A 15,955-nucleotide genomic window follows, 5' to 3' on the forward strand; every position below is an offset into this window, starting at 1 on the left:
CTAAGGTCTGTTTCGGCGCAGACCAGACTTCGAGGGCTGGGACACACCCTGATGTGCTGTGGAGGCTTTGTAACTGTCTTTTTAGTGTGAGGAGGGTCAACTGTACTCAGAGCGTGCAGTACATTTTGTTCTGGGTCTGACAGTGGCAATGGAGCTTTGTGCAAGGTGGTCTGACTCCTCTTCCTCGCTCGACTTGTCAGAGGCAACATAGTGAGGCCTTGCCATTACACATCTACCCCCACATCATTTTCTCGTCTTACCTCACCCTCGATGTTCCTGAGTTGATGTTCTTCAGGAGAAAACTCTGTCTCCTCTGTTCCAGCAACAATCAGAGTTGCAGATGTCATTGGTGTTTGTGTGAGCGTATGCTTTCTGGCCTCCATTAACCGGCGACAAACATTCTCGACAGGTATCTCAAAGGCAACGCTGTCGAAGTTGGGTGAAAAATAATGTACTGATGAAAGTCCTGAGCGGTTCCAGCATCCACAGGAACCGTTTTCGTCGAATTCGCCAAGTTGATTGTTATGTGCCATTAGGCACTTGTAGGCCACAAAGGCGTCGAAGCTGCACAAAGTTCTGACGTAGTACGTCCAAGCCCAAAGGCAGAAAAAACTAGTCTAATAAAGGAGCCATTGAACACGTTCAATACTCCGAGGAGGAGGAGATACAACACACAACGTCAAACATAAAATACTTCCTCGAGAAAAACTAGTTGCAAAGTCCAGGCACAACACTAGATGGGAGTTTGCATAGCATGAGTATCTGCAGCCAACACATAGTACAAATGCAATGTTTCGTTTGTTGCTTTGAACAGCTGCTTCAATTATTATTGGTGACTTGACCTGCCCTTTACCTCGGCTGCTAGCTCTGAAGCGGGTATCGTGGTGTCAGAATTTGACTGTAATAACTTAGGTCAGGCTCCGACATCTTTTCTTTATTATAGGCAACTTGGTGTGTCATAAGTCGCTGATTATAAATAAATTAGAAACTGCTTTTTATACAGGGATTATACAATACCATGTATTATATGTAGGATAATTAGACGTGCATGGTGAGGGTGCGAGTTATAGTCACATATGAGTAATAGTTACTAGCGATAACTGTAACCAGTGAATTTCAGTGTTTTTTTTTTTTAGATGAAAAAGTTACGTTGCCACTGAAATTTTCACGTAACTATAACGTCACTTTTTTTTTTCCAGTGAATTTCTATTTTTTCAACCTAAAGGAATATTTCATTACCATATGTAAAGCCAACCCCCGCTGTGCATAGCCGAGGGGGGCATGGCCGCAGGACCTGGCCTGTTCTCTAGTTTCCAGTATTCGCCGGGGAGGGCCTCAGGTTTCTCAGCTTATGTCTCATCCTGTTCCAGTGATCTTTTGGCAGAGAGGCTCTTCTTAGGACTTATCTGCTACAGCACATGTTGGTCACAACAGATCTTTGACCTCTGCCCAAGAGCAGATGGATCTAATTTTGCATTCCCACATGAATGTGTGATGGAAAGGATGATTCCATCAATACTGAATGTGTTTTTTCTGCAAGTGATCTGTCAGTGGATTGAAGTCCTGTTTTTTCCACAAAGTGTTTGCTGCTGGTCTTGGATGATTTGACTCTTGGCAACCTTGAACCGTAAGGTCTTCCCCTTGATGTGCCACTGTGATAGTTTGCTTGTTGAGGGTTTAATGATGGACTTTTGTGATGACGTCTGGCAGAGGTATTTCACAGTGCCTCCATTCATTGAGTTCTATCTAGTTGGATATGTTCAGGGGAACTGGGCGTGTGAAAGCACTTTTGCTAGTTTAAAAATAATAATCATTAACCTGCATGATATTTTTTGCAGACCTAAATCAATTACTGCACATAAGTGTGGCTTTGCATTTGTAGCTTGCACAGAAACTTGTATTTGATTAGCTCAGAAAAGCTATTAGATTTTATGGAACGTGCTTTGTGCACTGTTTTGTAATTGCACAGAGAATTTGATGAATTGATAATAAAATAGTCTAAATATTAAAAGACCAAGATTTTGAAATGTAATCCAACTCTCATTATTGACTTCCATCCAAATAAAAATGATCTTAAGTGTTGATAAATTGTTGACGTGCAGTTCATGATTATCTCCTACCTATTTAAAGATCCAACCTCTTGGGCCCCGCAGGGTGGAGGAACTTTGTTTCAGGATAAAGTTTAATCAGTGTCGATTGGAGTTCCCAATAGTCTCGGCCAACTTGGCGAGAGCCAACAGGAGAGAAAAAAGGCTTCTAGTTAATTGCTCGTAGTAGATATAGGCATTATTACATTATTCGAAGGAATGTTTCCTAAGATTTCTAAGTTATCCTACTGCTCAAAATTCTGTTGTTGCATTAGTAGTATCTCTTGTTTAAGGTACTCTTGCACCTCTTCCCTCGTGTCCATAGTTTATTCCAGCGAGGGAATGTGGTTCCCCAGCTCACTGACATCTTTTTTAATGTCAGTTATCTCTCTGTTGATGTCTGCTCATGATCCTCCCAAATCCTCGCTGAAGGTCCCAACAGGGATTCCAGGTAAAATCTTGTGACTGGAACTTCTTAAGCCTCAGGTTTTTCCATTGTATTTCAGTGTTGAGGCTTGTGACTTCTCTCCTCAGTTTGGGAGTTCTTTTTCCTTTTGCCAGGTTGACTGCAACCTTTTGGACAGGAGCAGGATCACAATTCTGTCAGAAACAGTGTATGGACTTCATGGTTCTCCTCCTCAGAGCCTTCGCAGGTACTACTCCGCTCCGTGCTACCCAAGCCAAAGGGGTGGAGTAAGTCTTGAAGGCTGGCAAGAGAGGGCCAGTTGTCACCCATACCATCTTGCCAATTATCACTATGTTGCCCCCTTCTTAATACCCGCAGGACATTAAAGCATGTCCGGTGTTCCTCGCCCCCTCCTCCGCTGCCTTTCTTCTGCAATGTCACAGATGCCTCTCAAATGTGCAGGTCAGTAATCTGCTCTGTGTCCCCAGGCTGGGTATTTCAATAGTCCTCAATTTATCTGCCTCTACGTACCATGGAAAGTCATCTTCACTCCAAGGAAGGCGTGGGATATCAGAGCCACAGCACAGACCATATGTGAAGGAGGTGGTAGAGGGCGCAACAAAGACCAAAAGCTGCAACTGTTAGGAAGCTAAACAGTCACTCCCTGCCGTCCCCCAATATCCATGATGCGCCAACCTTCACTTCACTTCTGTGGCCCACACCAGGATCTAGAAGTGGGGGGCCCACAAGTAAACTTCTTATGAGTCCTCGAGGTCTGACAGGATTCGCCCCCCCCCCCCCCGTCTCTACTCTCGTCCAGTTGGAGCACTCAATGCACCACAGCTTTCCAGACATTACATGACATTTCCAGGGTTACTACACAGTGGGAGTGGGATGGAGATCCCCAACACTTGCCTCAGCCCTACCACTGCCGCTGAGCAGGAGGACGTGAGTGATTGTCTTTATTTACTTTTGGCCCTGTCTACCATTTTGTTTCCTCCAAGATGGTTAGGGATGAGCCTGGAGCAATTTCCTCACTTTGTGCAGTCGCTCAGGGCCTCTGCTTCGCCCGCAGCAGCTGCCTGCTGTCATGATGTAGATTCCAGCCCTCCACTGTCCCCAGCAACAAGGGGCAAAGACAAATTCCACGATCACAGGCCAGAGCTGCGGAGGACTGCCTCTACTCAATTTACAATCTTGCCTTTTACAATTATTATCAAAATTTATCAGTCTGAATTTAAAAAATGCACAAGTATGCAAAGTACATCTACATCAAAAATAAAGGAAATAGCGTCTAACTTTACAGTGTTCACTGCTGCTCTTCTTAATTATGAAATTAACAGTTCCCTTCTGGGCTTTTCATACTATAAGCAGAACGTCTGTTCACTGCCAACACACAAGGATACAAACCAGATATCAAACGTAATTTTACCCTTCACACAATTTTTATGAATGCTTAAATAGTAGTAGGTTTAGTGTTGACTCAGCATTCAATGATCTATCATCAGTGTTGTGGATTATTTCTAACTCCGGTTCTTTCATCTACAGTTGGTGACAGCATATATTTCTGTACAGTAGTTATAATAAATGTCTCCACAGGAGGATTTTCAGCAGGGGCCAAGGCGGCATACCCGTGCTATTCTGGGATCTTCTTTGTCTACTATTCAACATCTACATCTGCCCAATAGAGACGAATAAATGAAGAGCACAAGAGGGCTGACAAAGACCACTAATTCACCAACTATTCTCTCTTGTAATCCCTACAAATATAGCAATTGCTTTAAGTATAAAAAAATAACATACATTTTAAAATAGTTATGTTTGAATATGCCACAAATAAATATTTAGAAATGTTAATGCTTCAAAATGCAAACAAATATATCTGACGCTACCTTCACTACTACTGGTATTGCTGGGCCACACTAGTCTTTCATCTCTATACTTGTTCTTAAACCTTCTCATAATGCTGCTGAAGGTCATAGCTTAGGCCCCTGTTTGTCAACAGATTTTAGTACCAGACACATCAACTTTTTTATTATGAAGCAGAAAGTTGGCCATTTGTATTGCACAATTAATACTTTCTAAATATTGCTATTGGCCATGTTTTGAAAAATATAATTACTGCTAGTCCTAGTTTATATAAAAACCTAACTAAATTACAAAAACAATGCAATGGCCATTAATTCATGTTATTGCTTCAACGTTTATTTCACAATATATGCAGCAGTTGCAATACGTATCAAATAAGACCATGCATTTTTAAATTAGTGTTATATTGGAATATATCACAAACAAATATTTAGAAAGATTAATGTGTCAATATGCAAATAAAAATATTTGACAATACCTTCACTTCTGGCAGAATTATGAGGCTACACTAGTCTTTCACATCTACACTTGTTTTGCAACCTTCTCATGCTTTTAGAAGCCCAACCCATTTCATAATCATGTAATCATAACAGAAGGCTGAAAAGTGTCCTCGATCTCTCTGACATGATAAAAAAAAAAATATTCTAAGAGCAGGAAGCCTTAAACAAATCCTTTAGCCACCTGCCCTCTTTTTCTATGACAACTAAAATTCGTATATCTCTACCAAACACCTAAGCTTCTCATAATCCCTTATGTAAGCAGGATTCTATATCAGATTTTGGATCACAAGTTTCTCAGAACCTCCCTATAAACCCTAGTTTTTGCCTCATCTTTAAAGTGGTCCATCACTTTAAGGTTAAACAGTTTTAGATACTCACCGAAGGCTTCATTATGCTGCTGTAGGTCATATCTTGGCATCCTGTTTGTCAAAAAATCTTAGTAATAGAGATATCAACTTTCATCATGAGGCAGACAACTGGCCAGTATTATTGAACTAATAATAGTTTACAAATATTGGTACTGGTCATGTTGGGAATATATTATTGCGAGTCCTAATTTATATCACAAATCTACCAACTAAACTCAGAAATACAAAACAGTGACCCTTAATTCATGTCACTGCTTGAACATTTATTTCACAATGCATGTAGCAGTTGCAGTGAAAATCAAATAAGACCATGCATTTTTAAAATAGTGTGATGCTGGTATATACCACAAACAAATATTTAGAACAGTTAATGCCTCAATATGCAAACAATTTACAGTAAATTATTTTATGTAATGTGCGGTTTAATTGATCAAGATCATTTTCAACAAATTAACTATCAATTTACATACAGAAATTTCAAATGAACAGAATGGGTTACCAGTTAAATCTCCTTCCACAACACGAGATACATCTGCAAAGTGTCTTTGACTGGTGGAAGCAATGTTTGTTGCCACAGGTAGAATGTCTCCAATGTGTGTGCACAAAAGAGCTGTGTATTTCTTCAGTAAGGAACCAACACCCAAAAGTTCAGGACCTACATACACATTGAGGAAAAAAAACACTCAATGAAACCAAGTCTTGATGGAGTACAATTTCAGGCAAGGACTAGAATTTCAGAGCACTTCATTTCACTTTATAGAGTGAGGAAATTAGCCTTTCCAAGCAACAGCTTCAGTCTTCATGCTCAGACAAAAACAATATGGAAACAATGCCTGGCCCAAATCTCAAGGGCCCTAGTGAGGCCCAAACGAAATTATACATGAATCCTTATCTATCTTACCAAATTTGACTACCTCATCCAAAGAAACAAAACAGTTGATTAAAACCCAATAGTTTTGGCTCGTATTCTCCCTCCCACCCTCACAGCATGCCTCACTAATTAACTCAAGGCATCCAAATATTGACCTTCTCCCTCCTCTTTTACCCCATGTCTTGTGTATTTTCTTACCCTTCATCCCACAAATTAAGTCATCCCCTGTGATTGTGCCATTCCCTTCATGGTACCCAGACTGAGGTATTTTTGAGAGCGGACCCTAAATTTGTGTACTACCTCTTCAGCCAGTGAGCTATAGTCCATCCTTCCAAGCCATTTCGCTTTCGGTGGGGCCTCCCTGAATCTCCAGTGACCGCAATATCCCGTTTTGCCAGTATGCACCCGATTTCAACCAGTATCTTTTGTCCCCCATATCTATCCCGTCAAGGAAACACATCTAAAAGTGCCAGTTTGGGGACTGACTCTATTGGGAATCCCAGTCAGTGTTTATAATGCATGAAATATCCAGTCCCACTAGATCCGTATTACCCAGCATTCCCACAACATGTGCAATAGTGTGTCCCTGGTTTCACCAGAAGGAGGGACATTCTGGACCACTTCCAAGACCCACATTTTCCCACAACCTTGCTAGTTTGTAATACATCCTATGAAAGTACTTGAATTGAATCGACCTCAAGCACATCAGAACCACTAGCTCCTGAGCCGCCATTTTAGCCTCCGTCTATTCCTCCTCTTCCTTCAGGTGCCACAAATCAGATTCCCATTGCTCCCTTAACTTGTTCAGCGGGTCTGGGGTATTGCAGACCAGAGTCCTATATAAACCTGAAATGCCCTTCCCCTCTATAGCCACCATCATAAGTTTAGCTTCTAGAGGAATTTGCTCAAGCAGTGACTTGGCCTGCAGCTCATATTTGTCCAGAGCATAACAGAGCTGTAGGTAGAGAAAGAATTGTGATTTATGCAGGTCATATTCAGCTGTTAGTTGCATGTATGACATTATATGATTAGATCCCCGGACGTCCCCCAGTTTGTAGATTCCTAGCATATCCCATTTTTGGAAACCTCACAGCCCTGCTGATTCAGAAAGCCAAGTGCCTGCCCACCCATTATGACACAGTGCTGCTCCATAGTTATGAGGCTTGTCTATACAACAGGGTAAGGGCCTGTCTATACAACAAGGACTAAGGAGCATTCCCTGTTTGGGCAGTACATTTGAATTGTGTGTTGGGGTCACATCCTGGTCCCCTAATGTCCAATCGTTCACTGGAAACAACTGTGATGCCCAGAAGTATAGTTTCATGCTCATCGCCCTCAGATCTCCTTCGTAGGGGGATTGAATGTAATTTGTATGCGAGACTGGCTCTGCTGAGCCACTCCATATATTCGGTATGAATACAATCTTGTAGCTTGTTAAAGTAACAGTCAGGGACCTTAAAAGGGTAATTTTGCAGAGTATAGAAAAGTGGTGGAAGGGGCACCGTTGTAAAGACAATGATATGCCATAGCATGCTCAGGGGAAGGGATCTCCACCTAGTCAGGTGTCCCTTAATTTTCCAGAGAAAACTAGTGATGTTACTGTCCCAGCAGGCCCTTGGGTCTATGTTTATATAGATTCTCAAGCATTTAAATGACCCAGTTATGAACCCGAGTGTTTGGGTTTCTAGGGGCATCTCCACGAAGGCATCCACCAATGAGATTATGGCCAACTTCACCCAGTTTACTCTCAGTCCAGCAGCTTCTCCATACACCTCCAGCATTCGCATCAGGTGAGGGGTCGATTGGTTAGGGCATTGGCTATATAACAGGATGCCGTCCTCATAAAAGGAAATGCAATTCTCAATGTCTCCCTCCCACAGAAGTCCCCACATTTGGGCATCCCTCCTAATACGGTCCACCAGTGGTTCCATTACCAGGGCAAATAGGAGGGGAGAGAGGGGACTGCACTGCCAGGTGCCCCTACTTATGCGGGACATAGCACAATTGACTTGGACTCTTACCCAGAAACCAGTAAATAATAACTTCAAGTATGCTAGGAATATTGGGCCAAAATTCATTCTCTCCAATACTGTATGAAGGAAAGGCCATTCAACTGAGTCAAAGGCCATTTCGAAATACAGATGCATCAGTGCTGTGGGGATGGGGACAGTTCCAGCGGGTCAATACTGTGCTCAGCCTCCTGAGGCAATGCTGGATGCCTCTGGTAGGCATGAACCTATTCTGGTTGAAGTGTACCAGAGAACATATCTGTGTGACCAAACGGTTCGTCAAGGCCTTTGCAAACAGCTTAGCCTACACATTAATCAGTGAGCTCGGTTGGTAGGATGCGCACTCCATGGGTGATCTATCCGGTTCAGGAATGACCACCACAAGTATCAGATGGGAGGAGTGCCTCATTCCTGGCCCTTTTTACAATGCAAGAAATTGTGGGACTAAGGTTGAAGCTTACTTTTTCATGAATTCTGTGGGAAAGCCATTCGAACCTAGAGCTTTCCCAGGCTGCATACCCAACAGGGCAACAAAGAGCTCATCCTCCGTAAGGGACCTGTCAAGGTCTGCCCTGGCTCCGGAGACAGCTGTGGCACGACTAGATTTGCAGGTATGTCGTTTTTTAACTCTGCCTTGCTTGGTGGGGTTGATCTACACAGTTGCTCATAATAATTTAGTTGCTAATCTGCGGATCAGTTTCCGCTCCTCCTCCTCCTAGCATGTTCTGTTTAAGGGCCTCTTATGCCGCCTCGAGGTGACAGAGGTTGTCCTTCTCCCTCAAGTGAGCAAAAAGTCTTTCAAGTTCCCCCAGTTTTCTTTCTAAGGTCCGGTTTCCTGCTCCCTTTCTCTCTTCCTACCAGCTAGGAAGGCGATCATCTTCTCCTGCAGGACCACTTTCGTGGCTTCACAAAGTGTCATTGGGGATATATCTGAGGTAGAGTTACTCTTGAAATAAAATTCAATTTGTTCTGTATATATTCCTGAAACTCACTTTTTTTTTTTTCAACCACTCTGCGGACAGGGCCCTACATGTCTGCAGTCCCAGCTATATCTCGAAGGGTGAATTGGCAGACGATACTCTCAGGATGGATTCTCTCTCAGGTCGCCTTAAATATAGCCAAGGAGGGGGATGAAATAATCTAGTCACAAGTGATTTATTAGGGTAAGAGTAGTGTGTGTATTCCTGTGCTGTTGGGTTACGGATCCTCTACACATCACAAAGACACTGGGAGTCAGTGCAGGAAGCCAGGGAAGTTTGTCACCCTCTCGCAACCAGTCCCTTGTGTTCATGTGGGGCTCAAGACACCAGTAAAGTCACCCCACACAATACCCCCCCCACACCTTTTTCTGGGGTTGCTGCAATAACCCTAGTTAATTCCATCATTGTAGCCATCCACAGGATATGTATTGGCTAACGTCAATATCCGTTATACAGATAGCCTTTTACTAAGACATATTGGCTTATACTGGACAACTTCCATGACATGACCGCTAGGGGGAAAGTTTTGTACAGCAAGACAGTCACCCTTCTCAACCCCATGGTAAATCCTGCATGGTACACCTGGTTATAGCCCCAACAGGCCAAAAAGGAACATTGGTCCCAAAGCAAATTAGTCATCTGAAGCAAAAGGACAATCGGAGCCAATCAATGGGCATGACTTAGGTTGGCTGTCCTCTTAACTTTGTCCAGCTATCCATTTACATTCCTTGACAGTATCCTGCAACAAGCATCACCCTCTGTTGCAGTCATGGAGGGTGGTCAGTGATGTGCGTTTGCAGAGCAGGGACCACAAACAAGCCAAGTACAGTACTTCTGTGCAAACAGCTCGACAAAACTAAACCCTAAACATACTTCTGCACACCCCTTATTCAATACTTCAAGCCCAGAAGCATCTTTCACCCATTGGAAACAATATAATTTTAAAAAAAACTGAAAATCAAAGTCAAATGCAGAGGGATTCACTGTCCCTGTGTCAGCCTCTCAGTACAGAAAAGAGGGAGCCCTAGGAGACTGTTCTGGAGCCAGACACCTGGAGCCTTTAGGGAGGCATAAGGTCTCTTCTGGCAGGTGGCCAGCCTGGCCCTCAGACAAGTCTTCCTTCCAGTCACAAATAGGATCCATCCAGAGTGGAGGAGTCTTGCCTCCGGTCCTGGGCCAGAGCCTGTAAGTCGCTCCCCCATCCACTCCGTATCCCCCACCAGCCCTCTCTCTTGAGATGGTTCGTCTGACCCCCAGAGTCTCAGCAACTCAGTCCACAAGGCCAGCAATCGTTCCCTCTCAGTCTCCCAGTCCCACGCCTCATCCCGGCACTTAAGCAATACTGATTTCCCTTGGAACAGCACCTTAGGTTTAGCTGGGTAGAGCAGCGTACGTTGACTGTCCATGGCCCCGAGTTTCTTTTTAACCTTGAGGAAGGATTTTTGAATGAGCTGCACCTTGGTGATGTAGTCCAGAAACATCACTTTAGATTCTGCACAGCGGTAGACATGCTACTGTATAGCATATCCATCAGCATAGTGGAGGAGCTGGACGGGCATGAGGTGGGCACTAGGCTGTGGGTATGGGGGGTGAGGGGGCAAGTGGGCAGTCATTACTATGGGCTATCGTCCCCTAGAAGGGGCTGGATACTGTTGTATGTCCGGGCCGGCATAGAGCCAGTTTAAGAGGTAGCCGCCATCTTAGGCTTCCAGGCCACGGCCCCAATACCTCTTAAATAAAGCTGACCAATAGACAATCTTTAGACCCTCAATTGTTGCAAAAAGGTTAACAAATTATATACATGATCAACACAGAAATATATGGACATATTGTTATTTGGAATAAGAATGAGCCATAGTTTAACTAATACTTACTATATGAGGTAGAAAGTTGACCGACTCCATCGCTTGGGTAAAGTTTGCTGATGAGCAACCGCTGAAATCGCAGCAGCAAGTCCAAAGAGGCAGACCGTTCTTTACTGTAATGCTCGTGGTCCAGGCAAGAAGAGATTCGACGGGCTACATCTTTCAGCTTGGCTATAGTCTGAGAAGCTATATTTCTGGTTGGGAATGAACAAAAAACGAATAAGTAAAACAGTAGCATGTTTTGTGAACAAATAAAAACAGAACAGATTTGTTCCAGTTTCAGCACTGACACAGTAATGCTCACCAAATGCCTGTAGTTTGCAAATGAATAATACGCAATACAAGCAAAAGATACACAAATGAAGTGGAAATATTTAGACTGATTCATACTAATCATTCATTATGAAAAACAGTAGGGATGTAGGGGGGTTGGGCCGCAAGATCACTATAACGATGAAAACATGCTTGCAAATCACTTAAGTATCCCTTCAGATTATGACAATTTCATGGAATAATTAAAGACCCACCCTTTTTCAAAGTGTAATTAACAACATTCCTTAAGCATTGTCCCCCTGGTGAGTAATATGCATAGCAAAAATGTCTTTAACCCTTCCTCTACGTTTGAGGAACAGGCCGATCGTTAATCTATGGAATGCACTGCTTTCAACGAGGGAGCTTTGGCTTCTGCTTACTGTGGTTTTAAGCATGACTTTGCCTTAGTTTCAGATATAAAAAAAGTTATTTGTGTTCAAACTTGAAGCTAAAGTCAATCAGATTCATATGATAAAAACAGCAGTCAAAAACATGCTGAAGTTCTGACATATTGTTGGGTGGTTCTGTTGAATAACTGCTATTGCACTACAATGGAGTAATCATGTGCCAACAACTTTCATGGAGAGCATTCCACAGCAAAGCATAACATTACTAACAAAGTATTTCCCGAGCGTACCAAGGCATTTCAGGTATCCTCAATGAAGCTAAGTAAGATTTTTCCTAATCAATTACCCTCAAAACCCTAACAACAACAACAAGCAAACTCAAAACAGAGGTCTAAGATTTTAAAAGGAAATCAAAAATACATAAACCTATCATAGAATCAAGAGACAGAAAAAATCCTTAAAATGTACAAACAAAACAGAGCTGCGATGGCACAGTGAAGACAGAACTAATCTAACATGTACATCTTAAAGTAAATGCAGGGCAGCTGCCACTAGATGGCATGAGTGCTACTACTGGCCATCTCGGCCACACCACATAGGGATAGTCACAATTGAAGAATTCGACCTAAAGCCTTTATAAAGCTGACATTGTTGCAAAGAAGCAGATACAGCTAATAGAAAACTGTACTGCCAAGCTTGGTTAGGATGGGGTCCTAATGTCTACTCTGCTGCAAAGAAATACAATGTTGTCTTATGAGGGCAGAGGTCTTTCTGTTTTTTGGTTTCAAGAGCATTTTTGCATCCGGTAGGGAAAAATTGATAAAAAATTACAGCTTACTGAGTTGGGGGTTGTCAGATGGAAGGAAAGCAATTCCAAATAGTAGATCACCATTATATAGATTTATGTAAGGGCTGAACCAGCGTTAATGTGATACTTCAAGAAGGCTGATGATTATTTGCAACACTTGAATACCCTTGACAATAACTGGCTATCTTTTCCTCTAACTGTACAGGCTATCTGGCCAGTTACTAAGTATCAATTATCATTTTGTTTCTTTGATTAAGTGATTATAAGTATTTGTTTTAAATATTTTTATTGAATTCTAGAGTAGCATACGTTTTATACCATAAGGCTCAAAAGTCTAAAGGAGTAGTCACATTTATACAAATAATGAAAAAATAGTGACCATCAATTTTTCCCTTTAACAGCAATACATTACATACAAATAATCTCTGTACACCATGTGAGCATGTAGACTGATAATGTGATCAAATAAACAGTTACTACATCTAATGATATCAAAACAGTAACCAGACTCACAACAGCTAAAAGCCCACAGTATATAATCAGAAAATGCCACCCGCTCCATCATCAAACTGCATAGTTCCCCTTGCACCCTTTTTCAGGTTAAGACATGCATTATCTGTCTTAGCTAAAATCTACTGATGTATTGCATCAAAACCACAGCACCCTCCCATCACCACAAACCCAGTCAGATTATGCTCAAGGTTAATATGTGGTCATTGTCCCCATTATGATTCTTTGGAAGAGCTCAGGTTACATATACCTGATATTTAATTAATGGAATCAACCCATTGGGTCCAGGTCATTTGTTGCCTGAAAGTGACTTACTGACTTCACTAACCTATCAAAATTTCCAAGATTTCTGTCAGGTCTCATGGGATAAATGGGAATTCTATCCAATTGGGATATTCATCCTGCTCAGTTTCATTAGTTCTGGAAGTAGTATACAATGTGTCCTAGTAGTCATAACATGTATGCAGTATGACATGTGGTTGCATGAGTTTAGCCCTCAATTTCGAATGAATGCTTTAGATTCTAATTCTGTTTTGGGTAAGCTTGATTTTATAGGCAAGAAATCTGCCTGCTTTATTTTGATTGTCATAATAATTTTGTTGAATGTGAAGCATACCTTGTGCTGCCTCTCACATTGAGTTGCTCTAATTCACCTCTGGCTTTCTAGGATCCTAATGCTTCATGTTTACCCTTTAGGTTTAGAATTTTTGATTCTAAGTCTAAACTTGAAGCCTTGCTGCGTTGAAAAAAAAAAACCTGCAGTGTGTGAAATGAGTGTTCAGCGTACCTAATAAAATGCACATATCAACAGGTTCCCTGAAATAGTGCTCTAAAGCTTCTCTAATGGCATCTATAATCATTGGGTCTATAGGGGTTACTTCATTCATAAGCCAGGTTCTTTGTACAGAGGGAGTTGTAGCTGCGGATCTGGATTATCATTAAAGGTGCATGATCTCATAATATTTGTGCGTCAATTTTGCTCTAGGTTAAGAACTGGAGATTTATTTGTTGAGTGTAAAACATATCTAATCTAAAGGAGGTTTGATGCAGATTTGAAAAATTGTATACTCTGTCAATGGGATGCTGTGATCCACAAAGATCCTTAAGACAAATGTGGAATACCCCAGGTGCTCCATAATTATCCCAGAAACACTGATCAGTGTAACAACAACTATCCACCTTCCTTTGAGGATAAGCAATTTACCCTCATTATTGTTTTGAATTGACGTTTCTTGAAAATGTGTGTCATACTGCAATACTTGGAGATCATCGGTAAGTGTCTCCTTCCTGCTCAGCTGTCCTCCCACAAACTTCAGCCAGGCTCTAGCTCTACTGAAGGCTGCTGCAACACCTGTCATCATGCTCCCCCAGACCAAGCTGACTGCTATGCTGGAGCACTGTTTGATACATTCCCATATTTTTAAACCAACATTATTCACCGTGAGCAACAGAAATTTCAAGGGATCTGAAGCTTTTTCTTTGCGTTCTTTTCATCTAAGCATATAACACACTAACAAGGATCAAATCCTATATTGCCTGTCCAGACATACATGTTCAAAAGAGGAGTAACCTCTCAGGTCCCCGCCCTGGCCACACCCCTAATTATAACTAGTTCAAACTGAAGGCAAGAAATTTGAATTAGTGCTTCACCAGGTTTTCAATTATTGTTTGTGTTTCTCTGGCATGCTCACAAGTAATGTCAAGCCATGTGGGCTAGGCTGGTCTGGAAGAGATCCTTACTGGTTTTATAAGCTGATAATTTAGCACTTTGGCTGTTTCCTGGAAGCGAGGTGAGATTTTCCAAATGGCCGTGATAGCGCTTGTCCACAATATGTTCTAGATGAGAGATTGATAAATGGAACTTAGGTATTGTGACTTCATGGTTCAGGCAAGCACATTGGATAGCTTTACTGTTGTTCTTAATCAATGGAAGCCGGCGTAGGATCAAACAGTCTGGGACAGGACAAATTTAGAAGAGATTGCTGCTTTAGTTGTGCAAGAAGAGGCATGTGATTACTGCACAACTTTACTTTTAAGTGGACATTTGCAACAAAATGTTAATTCACTAAGAAGATGTTATCACTCAGACTACGAAATATTACCTTAGTTGGTAGTGTTGGCTAGTTAATGAAAAAATGAAAAATTTTTGTATAGCACAAACTGATACCCTGAGGAGCGAACTGGTGCAAGGTTACTGGTCAGAAGACAGCAAGCAGTTAAGGAAGCTTGAACAAACAGGTTTTGTTACATGCACATTTAGACCAGATAAATGTCCATAGAGAATAGATCAAGAGGAAAGGCTTCCAAAGCTAACCAAAGGAAGAAATCAAGTGCCCTGCCACACAAGCTTTTACAACACAAGAGCGGGTAAAGAGCTTAGTAGTATACGATCATAAGGTTCAGGCAGGAAAGCAACAAAAGTATGGTATCTGACTGTAAGGGTTGAGCAGAAGTAAGGCCCAATGACAGAGACATAGTGCCTTCAAGGTTGAACTTTAGGCTATAACAAGCAAATGCAGAACCCTAAGATGAGGCGCAATAGGAAAACAAGGAAGAAGTCTCAGAACGAGGCATTTAGGCTCTCCTTCTAGATAACATGAAGACAACAAGGAAGACAAGTTGCAAGACAAAGAGTTTCCGTAGTCCAGATGGGAGAGAATGATAGATTAGATACCAGATTTTAACAGGTATAAGAAGGATAAACGTCTGTGGCATTCTGAGGTAAAAGGAGCAGCTGGAGGCAACTCAACTGACTCATTTAGAAAGGTGTCAAAATAGAAGCCAAGATTGCTGGCAGACATGACAAGGACAGGAGGTAGACCCAGTTTGGTGGGACACCACTGTGGAGTCAGGAAGGAGTAGGGGACAACGATTGTAGGTACCTCTGTGCAGTCACAATTAAGTTTAAAGCAGTTACCTAAAGTAATTATCAGACAGACTGCTCACAATCCATGCTGTAATTTGAAATTAAGTAACTGGAAGGGAACTGTGGTAAGCTTGGCTGCACTCATAACATCTTCAGC

The 15,955-nt window shown here is 42.0% G+C and overlaps 1 protein-coding gene across 4 annotated transcripts in view; it reads right to left on the reverse strand.

The window, feature by feature from the left end:
- The window catches only part of HERC2 (HECT and RLD domain containing E3 ubiquitin protein ligase 2), a 1,448,528-nt gene that overhangs the window by 1,089,682 nt on the left and 342,891 nt on the right, over window positions 1-15,955 (reverse strand). For all 4 annotated transcript variants that reach the window (XM_069204283.1, XM_069204284.1, XM_069204285.1 and 1 more), the window contains exons 21-22: window positions 10,965-11,149; window positions 5,730-5,885 (exon numbers count right to left, since the gene is read on the reverse strand). In XM_069204283.1, coding sequence (XP_069060384.1) covers window positions 5,730-5,885; window positions 10,965-11,149 — 341 coding nt within the window. The remainder of the gene's footprint in view (window positions 1-5,729; window positions 5,886-10,964; window positions 11,150-15,955) is intronic.

The sequence above is a fragment of the Pleurodeles waltl genome, chromosome 8 (genome assembly GCF_031143425.1).
Source record: "Pleurodeles waltl isolate 20211129_DDA chromosome 8, aPleWal1.hap1.20221129, whole genome shotgun sequence".
NCBI classification, from domain to species: domain Eukaryota; kingdom Metazoa; phylum Chordata; class Amphibia; order Caudata; family Salamandridae; genus Pleurodeles; species Pleurodeles waltl.